The 13,539-nt window shown below is 46.8% G+C and overlaps 1 protein-coding gene across 6 annotated transcripts in view; it reads right to left on the reverse strand.

Annotated features, from left to right (window-relative positions):
- Positions 1-2,315: 2,315 nt before the first annotated feature.
- STAT5B (signal transducer and activator of transcription 5B) overlaps positions 2,316-13,539 on the reverse strand; it is a 65,749-nt gene continuing 54,525 nt past the window's right edge. For 3 of the 6 annotated variants that reach the window (XM_005220673.5, XM_024979633.2, XM_005220675.5), the window contains 7 exons: positions 11,928-12,134; positions 10,692-10,786; positions 10,461-10,591; positions 9,464-9,634; positions 5,819-5,870; positions 5,428-5,535; positions 2,316-4,915 (listed from right to left, as the gene is read on the reverse strand). In XM_005220673.5, coding sequence (XP_005220730.1) covers positions 4,789-4,915; positions 5,428-5,535; positions 5,819-5,870; positions 9,464-9,634; positions 10,461-10,591; positions 10,692-10,786; positions 11,928-12,134 — 891 coding nt within the window. In that variant the 3' untranslated portion in view covers positions 2,316-4,788. 6 annotated transcript variants of the gene reach the window in all.

Raw genomic sequence — 13,539 nt, forward strand, 5'->3', positions numbered from 1 at the left:
AGTTTAGCAATTCCTTGTTTCTGGTCCAGGTAAACAAGTTTCCTTGTTTAGTGAGTGGCTGGGTTATTTTAGTGAGTCTGTCTGCTCCCCACTGCCCTCCCCGATACACAGTGTGGAGCCTCTGATGTTGCTCCTTAGGTGGGTGCAGCCCTGAGTTAAGCCCATAGTCAACCTAGCATGACAGTGACTTGCAAGGATCTCTCTGTGTCTCTTTCCCTGACCGCACCCAGCTGTTAAAACGACACTGGTTGTTGGCTGATCTGCCAACAGTGCGCTGGGGAATAAATGACTCCACAAATGGATCCAATCAAATGCAGGCTTCTTTGAAGGGATAGTTTCAAAGGTCAGTATTTGAGATTTGTTCTGACCCCAAGAGAGAAAGTTCCTTCCTGCTTTATCTTTCCCCATTTCTAGCAAACTAGCCAGTTCAGTTTAGCTTCTGTCTCCAATGAAGCTATGGGTCTCCTGCCAATAGCCTTTCACCAAAACCTCCAGGTTTTGAGAGCACAGTTAAGCTTGAGCTTGCAAATGGAGTCAGTTCCCTGTTTTAAACCTGCCTCTCCTCTCTGGAGCCAAATCTCTGAGTCTTAGGTCTGGCATTGTGGGTATGATGATGGCACGCTTCTGAGTGATGGGCCCACTTCAAAAGCTGAGTGCTCAGACTTCCCTGGTGGTCCAGCGGTTAAAGACTCTACGAGCTTCCAACGCAGCGGGTGCAGGTTTGATCTGTGGTTGGGGAACTAAGATCCCACACACTGCAAAGTGCAGCCCAAAAAGGGAAAAACAAAGCTGAGGGGTGGGGGGTGATCAGTAGCCTCAGTCCTTCCCCGGCTTGCCTCTCCCATGGTGGAATCACTACCTTATGGACCTGAGCAAATGTGATCAGGGCTCCAGGACTCTCAGTAGCACTGGCCCAAGGTAAAGTGTCCATCCTACCAGAAGGGGCCAAGCAGAAGGGAGTACCTTACCTTTCAGCAGCATCAGCCAGAACTTAGCATCAGCTACAGGGGGCTGGGGGCAGGATGAGAAATGCCGGCATCCTGGCTTTCCCAGATGATAACCCCCTGACTGGGAGCTATGGGGAGAGGGAGCTCTGTGTTCTTGGCTGCACTGGTCTGGAGTTTCTGTCCTTTTGGGTCTTGGTTCAAACACCACGCTCACTCTTCTTACTGCATTTTGAATTTTCTTAAGTAAGCATTTCTTCATTTGCTGTATACCCATAGGAGACTTCGAACGGGTGGGTTTAAGAAAACAACTGTCACCAGTTTCACTGTGGGGGTGGGTGTGTAGAGCTGTTGGTGCCGTCACACCAGGAGTGGAACTCCTGTCACTGTCCAGTGCTCAGCAACTCAGCTTGGGTCCCTATCTTTACAGACTGTTCTTACCAAGGTCATCTACAGCCTCTTTAGTGCCAAACCCAGACCAGTTACTATGTTCGACACTGTCACCCTTCCCTGGGCTTTGTTAGCTGTAGCCTTTCAGATTTTCCCTACCACTTCCATCATTCTTTTTTTTTTTAAACCTTATCGGTGATACTTTTTTTTGAAGATTCATTTATGTTCTGGCTGTGGTGGGTCTTTGTTGCTGCACACTGGCTTTCTCTGGTTGTGGCGAGCGGGGGCTACTCTTCGTTGCACTGCGCAGGCTGCTCACTGCTGCAGCCTCTCTTGCGGGGTACGGGCTCTGGGAGCCTGGGCTTCAGTAGCTGCAGCGTGTGGGCTCAGTAGCTGCAGTGTACAAGCTTATTTGCTCTGCAGCATGTGGGATCTTCCTGAACCAGGGATCAAACCAGTGTCCCCTGCATCGCAAGGTGGACTGTTAACTACTGAACCACCAGCAAAGCCCCCAGTGACACTTAAATTTATTTGGCTGTGCCGGGTCTTAGCCGCAGCACACAGGATCTTCGATCTCACCTCGGCCTGAGGATCTTCAGTTGTGGGATGTGAACTCTTAGTTGCAGCACATGGGGTCTAGTTCCCTGACCAGGTACTGAACTCACGGCGCCCTGCATTGGGAGCTCAGAGTCTTAGCCCAGGGTCACCAGGGAAGTCCCCTGAACACGCTGATTTTTAAGGATGAGCTTTCTAACAGGAATAGGAGATAAAGACTATCATTCTAATTTTCAAAACCTCATGTGAACAGAAAGGTAAGAAACGCCCCCACTAGCCATCAACGCTGGTGACACACACAAGCTCTGGGGCAGCCAACGCCCAACTAGTTCCTTTTTTCAGAGTCACACTGATGATTTCAAGTATTTCCCCGTCAAAACCACCCTATCTCAGCACCTGGTGGAATGAAATAAAAAGAGCACTCCATACTGTCCACTGAGGGAAATTTTTATTTGTAACATAAAATACACAATTTTATGACTATTCCAAATTGTACACAATACTTTTTTTGGGCAGTTATATACTACTGCCAATCAAGACTAAAATATGTATCTGAAATAATCTCACAAAGTTTTATAAAGAAAAATTATAAAAAAGTATGCTATTTTAAGTTATATTCACTTTTAGTCTCCCCCCTCACCCACTGCAAAGCCCTGAACACACCGTACATTGAAACGTTTTGATGATTTGTGTATATGTGTCTGGGAGCAAGCGAGGGGCTGAGGCAGTCGAGACTTGCCGTCGCCTCTCCTTGTGGTTTGCAGAACAGAGAGGAGAGAGAAGCTATATGCAGACAGTGAGCGTGCCTTTCAGTCACAATCTCTCCTATCAGGAAACATGGTCTCAGGAAAACTGAGGACAGCTCAGCCATGGGACATGCGCAGGAACCCCCAGGCTCCAGGCAGCCACTCTCCTGGGCACCTGTTCTCCCCAGCCCAGTGCTAACTATGCAGTGAGCGCTCTGCCCTTGGCATGCCAGGGGCCGGGCCAACCACTCATCTGAGTGTGTCACTCCCTGCCCCCGGGGTTGCCAGGACCACTAGGGTTGGCCCTCAAGGTGCACGGGTGACAGGGGCAACTAGGCTTCCTTTCCACCTTTCCCCAACACTCCCAGTCTCGGGAAGGGGGTGGGGGGGAGGGGGGATTTTAATCAAATCTTGAGGACATAAGGGGCTGGTACGTCAGTGCTGGTATCCGTGGAGGGGTCAGCCTGGTCATCAGAGGCAGAGACAGTCTACCGCCCGGCATAGAAAAATAGTGATAAATCACTGTACGAAACTGAGCTAGGGCAAAGAGCAGCTTTTAAAAAGTCATCTTCCAATAAATATTTACTACAGAGAAATATTTTCCTTTAACATTAAAACACTGATAAGTTCAGAAGTTAATGTTGTAAAAAAAATATGTTCATTTCCCCACATGTATAAAAATAATGTTTTTAGGGCCATTCCCTCCTGGGTGTGGTCAGGCCCTTCTTTTCGAGGGGAGCTGGGGTGACCTTAAGGCTTAAACCCCAAAGCTATACCTGCCTCCCCCTTTGCCCACCTGCCTGCCACAGCCCATTCCTTCCTTCTGGTGTAAAGCTATGGAAGAAATTTTGGACGAAATTATGCTGAGGATTTTTTGTTTTGCTTTGTTTTTGCAGCTTACCAAACTTCCCAGAAAACCTGCTGACTGCGTTTCCCCAAATTACCCCAATGCTGACACCCAGCACCCTGCCCAGGTGGGCAACACACAGGTCCTGGGTTAGGCCCACACTCTAGCCGCCCACTCCCCAAGACACCGTGTGGACAGTGAAGGGAATAGATGTGGCCTGCGGCGAGTCAAAGGCACAGGACCTGATGCAGGAAGAAAGAATTCTAACGTCAAATTAGGGTGAGAAGGGGAAACCGAGAAGTCCCAATTTAGAAACAAAAACACAATTCAACATTTGCAAAAAGCCGTTATCAATATGCCTTTAGAAAACCTTGCTTGCGCCTCCACCAGCGCAGAGGAGGGCGGGCAGACTGATGGTCGTTCCCAGGGAACAATGCAACATTCTCAGAGCCTGTGAGCCAGGGCCGGGCCGTTCAATCCGGCCACGACATAAAGGACATGAACACTGTGAGCGCTGGTTACGCGACCCTCGTGTCTTTCCTCTACTTCATCGAACGTGTCTGCACATGTGTACACACACAGGAACTAAGTGGCAATTCCACGGGGCGTGGGAGTGAGCGTGGGAGGCAGAGAACAGAAGATGGGCTACCAGTTATTCAGAAAGCCACTACCCACCGCCAAAGCCACGACTTCCCTTGCCCCAACCACTACTGTATGTCCCTCCTTTTCCCATCCCGACCCAGGAAAATGCGGGTTGGGGGAGAGGGAAGGACGGAGGATTGACTTCCTTCATCACAAGGCAGTTTCTACGTTTCAGAAGAAAAGCAGAGACCATCACAGTTATAGATCAATGGCTTGGCAAACACGGTGACACAGATTCACCAGACGGGAGGTGTTTCCACCTCCATCTGTCCTTCCCTCACTTGAAGAGCCACGTGTCAGAGCCACTGGACCTCAAGACACATGGCCCAGTTCCAGGGTTCATGGAACTAACTGCCATTCTGCACAAGGTTAAAACCACCAGAGCCTGTTTGTGGCCCCAGTTCTGCAGCTAAACTCTGGACAGCAAGGGGGAGAAGCAGCACAACGTGCAATCTCACACTCACACACACACACTCACACATCCTTCACTGGTGCCACCATGCACAGAAACACTAAAGTCACAACTAGTATTAACACTTCACATTATGAGTATTGTTTCCAAAGAGAAGCGATTCATGGAATTAAAACATCCACAAAAGTAACTCCTCTGGCAAGGATGAAGAAGCTAGAGATGGCGACGGGGCAGGGGGGGTGGGGTGGGGCGTCACGACTGTGCGTGGGGGATCCACTGACTGTCCATGGGTCGGCCTAGGAGCTCCTCCACACGCCGCGCCACGTCAATCGTGTCGTCCAGATCGAAGTCACCATCGTTGTCAAGGACGGGGTCGGGGCTTGGGAGGAAAAGAGGAGAGGTTGAGGGAAGGGAGAGGTCAGAGGCCAACAAGGAGCAGCAGAGACCACCCTGCACCCCACCAGGTGAGCGGCTCAGACTGCCTGTACCCTTGGCCCAGGCCTGGCGGGCAACTAGTAAGGCGACCTGAACCCTGGGGCAGAGTCGTCTGCCAGCTGGTTGGACACAATGACAGACTAAAATACCAGCCTACCTAGCCTCAACACTGGTTGCCCGCATATACTTAAAACCCATCTGGTCTTTACACAGAGCCAGAAAAATCTCCACTTTAGAAGAGTGGAGCAGGTGACATGGCCCAACCCTGTTCGATACTACCAATGCCTGTTGGTCAAATCTCTCCCTCCCACCTGGGCACGTGCCTGAGCCTGCCTGGCCTGGGTAGTCTCAAACCCAGACTAGCCCTGGTGTCCTTGCCCATCAGTCCTCTGGGCACCCAGCCTGAGGCCAGGTGCCCAGTTCCTCCCCATGGAGCCCCAGAAGAACACAACCTACTTCTGTGGGTACATGTTATAGTGAGGCTGGGGGCACACGGCTGGGGAGGGAGCCTGGTCCATGTAGGTGGCACTGCCGCCGGCAGAGTCTGCAGAGGCGCTCACAAACCTGTGGGAGGAAGCGGAGCCTTAGCAAGGGGTAGTGGGGAGGGAGCACTTTTGTGTCTTTCTCGGGTGTGGAAGGACAAAGGGCCCAGCGAGCCCGGGGCTTTGGCTGTGGGAGCAGAGCCCTGGGTACCAGGTCCCCTCATGACCAAGGCCCAGTTCCCTCCCCAGGGCTGGGCCAGGTATGTGTGTGTGAGGGGAGGCGGTAGGGGGTGAGGAGAGCCAGGTGGAGCCACGGGGAGGAGAAAAGAGGCAGCAGGAGACCAGCGCTGGGCCCGGACACTTACTCAGGGACCACCTGCTTGATCTGTGGCTTCACGTACCCGTCCACTGCTTTAGCTGCCGAGGAGGGAAGATGGTGATGAGAACCAAAGTTCTCAAATGAAATGAAGATGCAGTCTCCCTTAAGAATCCCGTCTTTTCTTAGGATAAGACACAATCACCTCATTTTATCTTAGGATTTGGTACAAGCGTGCCTTTCATTTTTCTCTCATTTCTTTTGGTCTTACAGTGTGGCATGCGGGGTCTCAGTTTCCCAACCCAGGATGGAAACTATAACCCTTGCACTGGGAGCATGGAGTCTTTTAAAATAATTAATTAATTTTGGCTTAGTTGTGGCATGTGGGATCTAATTCTTTGATCAGGGCTCAAATCTGGGCCCCCTGCATCGGGAATGCAGACTCTTAGCCACTGGAGCACCAGGGAAGTCCCACAAGCACATATTTTAATTCATTAGGAAGACCCAGGAGAGGAGAAGCCCTCAATACTGACACTGGAAGTTAAGACAGCTTCCAAGTTGGCTTGGATGTGTTAATACATTCTTCAAACCATAAAAAAGGTAAACTTCAATACAAATCTAAATCAACCATTAACTGCACACTCACTGTAAAAAGAAAACACATCTTCCAAAGTTTCAAGCTGCAGATACAGAGGGACTGGCAACAAAACAAGGACCAACATGGGGAGGTCACAGCTGGATAACTTCTCAATCACACAAGGAAGAACGCTGTCACCGCTGGAAGTCTAGAGAAAACAGCCCGGGAGGCCCTGACTTCCTTATCACTGGAGGTGCTCGCACGGAAGGTGGACCAGCACTTGCCAGGGGTCATGCGGAAAAATCTAAGCATCAGAAGGGAACTAATCTTATCAAGGGTCCTGGGAGTTACTCTAGCCCTGAGCCTCTACTCTCTCAGGAAATGGAAAGCCACTCTGTCAGGTGTCTGCGTCGTCTTTGTGTGGGTTTCTGTACGTGGGAGTCATGTGATGGCCGTGCCCCCCAGTGGGTGCCGTTTCTGCTGCATGGCTGGTCAGGAAAAAAGCACTGCTACTGCAGTGCCTCACTCTCCACAGCATCCTCGCTGGGATGTGCTAGGCTACGGATCAACCGAGGGGGTAAGGCAGAGTTACCTTCTCAAAAGGCTGGTTATGGAAATCCAGCTAAGGTCGGTAGCAGGACTGTGATAGTCTGAAGTCGGTGAAGTCTCGTCTCTTGGGTGTGTGAGGAAGGCAACAAGTATGTCTTAACTCTATTAGACAGGGAAGATTCCGCTGAGGTCAGAAGGATGACTCAGTCTAAGAGACTGAACCGCGCCATGGGTCACACATCGCTTGTTATCCTGACCTGCTTCTTCTGGGGCTTCAAATGTCAGTGGCTGCCTTTTCATAATATCTCATGCTTTTTGTGCTTTACTGTCTACAGAGAATTTTATAGAACGGCAGAAAAGATAAGAAACAAAAAAATGCTATAAAAATAACATTTGAAAACCTAGATTAGCTGGGCTCATAAAAAGAAGCAGTGGCAGGTTTAATCCAAAATACCACATAAGTCTAAAAATATTTTGGCTTACTTCCCCACCTAGAAATATAACCAGGTGGGAGGCATGATACAGAAGGCAGAATCTCTAAAGGAAAAAGGTCAACAGATTGGGCTATGTAGAAAATACACATCTTTGCACTTCAGCAAAACAAAACCTAAATGTTAAAAGAACCATGACACAAAGAAAAAAATCTCTGCTGTATACGATAAAGGCTTTATTTACTATATAAACGTCCTTGCACATTATTAAGGAAAAAGGAACTCCAAAAGAAAAATGAACAAGGAATAGGAACGTACGGGAAAAATACAAATGGCCAATAATGTGGAGGATAAGAAGCACAGGCTAGACTGAGCTCAAACCCTGGCTTGACCTCCTCCTAGCTGTGAGACCTCTGACCAGTTACTTCACTCCTCTGGGCCTCAGCTCCTCAAATGAAACCTGGGGATGGGAACAGTAGCTACTGCACAGGCCTGTTTTGAAGATTAAAAGAGAAACAATTTGAAATGTGCTCAGAAAAGTGTCTGGTATGCAATTAAGTGTTCAACAAATGTTAGCTGCTATTATTACTTCATTTCTTATCACTGTTATTATTGCCATTACATGAAAAGATGTTTTGAGCTTATGAAGAATCAAAGAAATTAAAAATAAGAACTAAGATCTCATGCGTATGCCCTGACATGTAAGATCTCATGTCAGGCTGGCAAACAGGAAGCTGATGAAGAGACTCTATGCCTGGCAGGAGGAGGATGGAGAAACAGACACTCAGACAGGTGTCTGTGGGAGTGGAAACAGACTCCACTTTCTGGAGGGCAATTCTGGAAAGATGTGTCAAAATGTTTGAAAAGCACCTACCCCACGTGTCTCAAATTCGACTTTAGAAATCTGTCCTAAGGAAACAAGTTGAAAGAGATGCAGGTACCTGGTTATCGCAATATTAATCATCACAAAAAAACTGTGACCTACTTCAAAGTATCTTAAATAAACAACACAGAATCACCGCACAATGAAGTTTAGGTATTGTTAAACGATGCTGTTAGTTTATATTTACTGTCCTGTAACTCTGCCTGGGATGTATTTTTCAGTGAAAGAGTAATCAGGTCATAAATGATGATGTACGGTATGACCCAAACCCGCCACAACCTGGTCCTTCCTGCTGCTCTGGCCTCGCCTCCCGCCATTTCTCCCCTGCTCATCCACTTCCAGCCTCCCGGGTCCTCGTGAGATTTTCTAAACACGCCAACTTCACTCCCGTCTCAGAGTCTCTGCTCTTGTTCTCTTGGGCTAGAGTGTTCTCCCTCGAGATCTGTGTGTGAGCTCCTCACTTCATCCAGGTCTACTCTGATGCCGCCTCCTCAGGGAAGCCTCCTCTGACCGCGCGAGTGAAGTGCCACCTCCCTTGGACTCCCTATCCCTTCACCTTATTTGTTTTCATAACGGCCATCACTAAATACATACACTTATTTACTTGTTTACTGTCTTCCTTCTGCTATTAGATTGTAATCCCCACACAGGAAGTACTCAATAAGCCTCTGGTGACTGAACGCAGAAAACCTAGCTATGTGGACTGAAGAACATCTACTAAATTGTTTACATGGATGAGGTAAGACTATTGTGTGATATCTATTTTCTTTTCTATACTTTTCTGGAAAATTTTACAATAAATACATAATACTTTTATGCTCAGAAAGCAATAAAACCATCTATGTTTTAAAATACAAAATTGTACCTAATTTTGTTTGATCTAAACTTGTACATTGTAACACAGTGTAGCTGCTAGAAAAACACTACGGTGGTTCCTCAAAAAATTAAACATATGAATTATCATATAAACCAGTCCTTTCCCTTCTGGGAAAATACTCAAAAGAATTAAAAGCCAGGATTCAAACAGATACTTGTTCCCTTCAGTTTGGTATTTGGGGCTGGTAGTGGATATGTTTTTTCTTTGACTAAAGAAAACAGCCTGGGACTTATATCTGCCCTGCATAAAGCTCAAACAGCAACAACTGAGCATTAACTGTATAGATTTTCATACAGACAGACAGACACAGACACACACACACCTAAAACAAAGCCCCGAATCACAACAAAAGCAAATCAGAATGCGAACATTGTTACCAGTGGCAGGCTCGCATGGAACTGGGGTGTAATACTTGGAGTACACTTCGTCTTTGGGCCGGTCAGGAAACACGTAGATAAGGTAACTCAGGTCTCCCAAGCGGTCGGCCAGGGACCGGATGGAGAAATCTCTGGTGGTAAAAGGCATCAGATTCCAAAACATTCTTTCCTCTAGATCAACAGACAGAATAATCGTGGTCTAAATATGACTTCTGAACAGGAAATCTTAAAACCCAAAGAGACTACAAATGAAGCTCTCCATAAAAATTGTCCTAATAAAAATCTCCATTTAAAAATAACCGTGGGTTGTGGATTAAGCGGTTTTAAAAGTCATGGGTAGCTAAGCGGGTACCACATACCCTACTTCCCTTGAGATCTAATGATCTCAGGCAGTTTCCAGTTCAAACAGTATTCTCTCCCTTCCTACAAGAAACTTGTTGCTGACTCCAGTCCCTGATTCCCCATACAAAAGCATGTAAGAGAGATAGGAAGTGTGTCCATAGCCAGATAAGTTACCAAAAACAATCACGCTACTCTTGTTTGACTGTGAGGATCAGAGGAAAGAACTAATATTTCTAGATGGAAACGGTCAATACCCGTAACCCTTTAGCTTAGGATAAAGGAACAATGAAAACAGCATATTATTTCCACTCTAATGACTCCAAACAACAGAGTAATTCTTTACTGAAATAAGCCCAAGGTTGAATAATAAGAAGGCAAAAAGTTCAAAGGTGAAGCAGCTGAGACTTTGGGGAGGATACTGTATTACAAAGTGGCCTGTGGCCTGTCCATTTGTATTTCTCAAAATTAGTGCTTGTAATAATATTTTACACCAGCTGCAGCTGTGTCATGGTTATACATTTGTGCTTCCCATAATTAGTACTGGCCCCAAGGAATAATAACAAGTACTCAATGAACTGGTGGTTACAGTATAATAATTTTGCAACGTAAGCACCTAACCAGAGACAACATGTCCTAAAGAGGGAGAGACACTCACGAGAATCAAACTTCCAAGCAATGGTGATGCCACCGATTTCAGAGTCACTGAACCTCAGCAGGAAGGTCCCGTCTGGCTTGTTGATAAGCAGGTCGTGGGCCTGTTGCTTGTTCACGAAACCCAAGATAGCCCTGAATCATAAAGGCCAAAGGGGCAGAAGCAGAGTGTGATGTTTCAATGCAAGAAGGAAGTTACCACTCTACTGCCAACTTAACAAATGACGATTCTCACCCGTCATTCCAATGAGGCTTGAGATGTTTCTTTAACACTTCCATAACACCATCAAACCACTGCCAGAAAGTGTAATTCCGTCCGGGTAAATTCTCCTGGTTGGAGAGACAACAGTGAACCCAAGAAGGCAAAAGCCACACTCAGGGTCTGATTACCTGGATACACTTTAACTGGACAAATTAAATGGAAAACATCCACACTGGCAGGATCATACAAATATACACGCCTGCCTGAGTTTGACCAAAGGGTCCTACAACCAAAATACAGTGCAGAGAGGAAAAGACGGAAGAAGGGGAAAACACCACAAAGCAATTACCAACACTCAGTGGGCCTGGCCACACACACTTTCCCCTGATCTGGACTGACTAGTCCTTTGTTGGTTGTGATTTGTGGCCTGTGATGAACAGCAGCAGCATCGCCCAGGAGCTTCTGAGAAATGCAGAATGTCAGGCCTCATCTCAGGCCTGCTATGTCCAAGCCCGCCCCTTAACAAGATGCGCCGGTGATGCGTAAACGTGAACTGCATCAGATCACACCACGAGGCTGCAGAGAACACTCCATCATCTGGGTGTTACCAACAATTGTCAGCCAAATGCAGTGATCTGATTCTGTGGGAAGGCAGGAGCCGTACTGCAACGGCAAAGACAGACCGTGGGGGCCTCCTGCTTCTCCTAGCAAAGCTCCTCTGAGCACCAGCAAACCACTTAGCCAGCTGGCTGGCACATAACTCTTAAGACAGACTCAGAGACTATGGAATCTCTGAATTAGGGCACTTAAAATAAGTGGAGTGGGGGTGTAAGCAAAGAAATTAAAGTTCCATTTAAAATCAACTTAAATTTCCTTCATCAGCATCCTCTTTCTTGGGCTGAGGGTTCCATGGGAGCCTGACTTTGTATTACGTATCAAGGAACATCAGAGGGTCAAGGGGACAGCCATGGAGCTCTGATCATCACAGAAGCTTTACTTCTCATGAGTTACATTACTGTGTGCTTTTCTGTCTCCTTTACAAAGGAGAAAACACACCAGCTGCATGCTAGTGCACCCACTTTGCTTAAATATTCAAGCACGTAATTCTGTACATAAAATGTATGAGGCTGTCCATCTGTTCAGAAGCTTCCTAATATCACGGGCACATCACATGAGAGATGCGAGGAGTGAGGGCCTGGTGCAGGGCAGCTCCTGAGGGATTGGGTTTGCAGGGGCTGATCTAACAGCTACAGGTGGTGCGTCCCTCACCCGGTTGAACTGGGACCAGGACACGGACATGCCGTTGTAGTCCTCGAGGTGGCTGCTGCTGCTGTTGAACAGCTTCTGCGCCAGGAACACCAGGTTCTCCTTGGTCAGGCCCCGGTTGCTCTGCACCTCGGCCTTGAATTTCATGTTGAGCGCCTCGCACAGCTGCGGCCACAGGACTTTGTCGGGCACTGCAAACGGCACCCTGCCCTGAGAGGGAGAGAAGCCAGAAACCTTAGGAGCAAACAGTCGCATGATTTATACCCTTGATGCGCAAGAGAAAAACACCAGGGACTGGATGGAGTTACAAACACTTGTCTGGCTGAGCCCGAGCGTCAAGTCAAACTTCCTTGGGGTGTGCAGTTTGGTGAAATTCAGAAGGTTCCATCTTATCTTCTTCACACGCACCTTGGAAGGTAACTTGTGCTTTCTGTGGGCTTCTGTAAGTGAGCTGCTGGAGGTCTCGTGTTTCAACAGTCATGAAAAAAACATGACCAAGGTCTGGCTCTGATACTGGAAATTCAAAGGGAGTCGAAGTCTACAAGACTGGTTCTCTAGGTATATCCTTGCTCTTGACTCCTTCTGCCAAGAACGCTAGCTCAAAGTGAAATAACTTGTATGGAAGAGTAGAAACTATGAGCTGACGATTTTACTGAGAAACATATTAGAATATAAATTTATTAAAAACTGCTTTCATCCCATCAGGCACAGTACTTCATTTGACTTTATTATAAATTTTGTTGGAAAAGGCAATTCCTTCACATGATATAAAATTTTAGAAGCACAGAAGGGTATACAGTGAAGTCACTTTCCTATCTGCGTCTGCCAGCAATCTAGTGCTCTCCCCAAAGCATGTAATCTAGTTTATTGTCTATACTAACAAAGATATTCTGTGCCTGTCAGCAAATATGTATAATTTCTTTAAAATATAAAGCCCACATATTCTGCAACTCTTTTTTTTCACTTAATACTTTATCTAGAAGACCTCACATGAGCACATAAAGAAATTTTTCATTTTCTTTTGTGGCTGCTAAATATTCTACAGTGTGGAGGAACAATAATATATTTAACCGGATCTCCACTGGTGGACATCTATGTACTGTTCTTCAGTCTTTGGCTATTGTCACAAGCAATGCTGCAGTGTATTCATTCATTTCACATACAGGCAAATACATCTGTAGAATAATTCCCATAGGGATGTACTTGTTCTAAAACAGCATAATGGAGAGGATGTGGAGAACCCTCCTACAGTGCTGGTGAAAATATAAATTGGTGCAGGCACTATGGAAAACAGTATGGAGCTTCCTTAAGAAAAACTAAAAAGAGTTGCCGTAAGATCCAGCAATCCCACTCCTGGGTGTATATCCAGAGAAAACTCTAATTCAAAAAGATACATGCGCCCCTATGTTCAGAGAAGCACTATTTACAATAGCCAAGACATGGACACAACCTAAATGTCCACTGAAAGGTGAAGAGATAACGATGTGGTGGACACATACAACGGAATACCACTCAGCCATTAACAGTAATGCCATCTGTAGCAATATGAATGGACCTAGAGCTCGCCATACCAAGTGAAGTCAGAAAGAGAACGACAAATACCATATGATATTAC

The sequence above is a fragment of the Bos taurus genome, chromosome 19 (genome assembly GCF_002263795.3).
Source record: "Bos taurus isolate L1 Dominette 01449 registration number 42190680 breed Hereford chromosome 19, ARS-UCD2.0, whole genome shotgun sequence".
In the NCBI taxonomy this organism is placed as follows: domain Eukaryota; kingdom Metazoa; phylum Chordata; class Mammalia; order Artiodactyla; family Bovidae; genus Bos; species Bos taurus.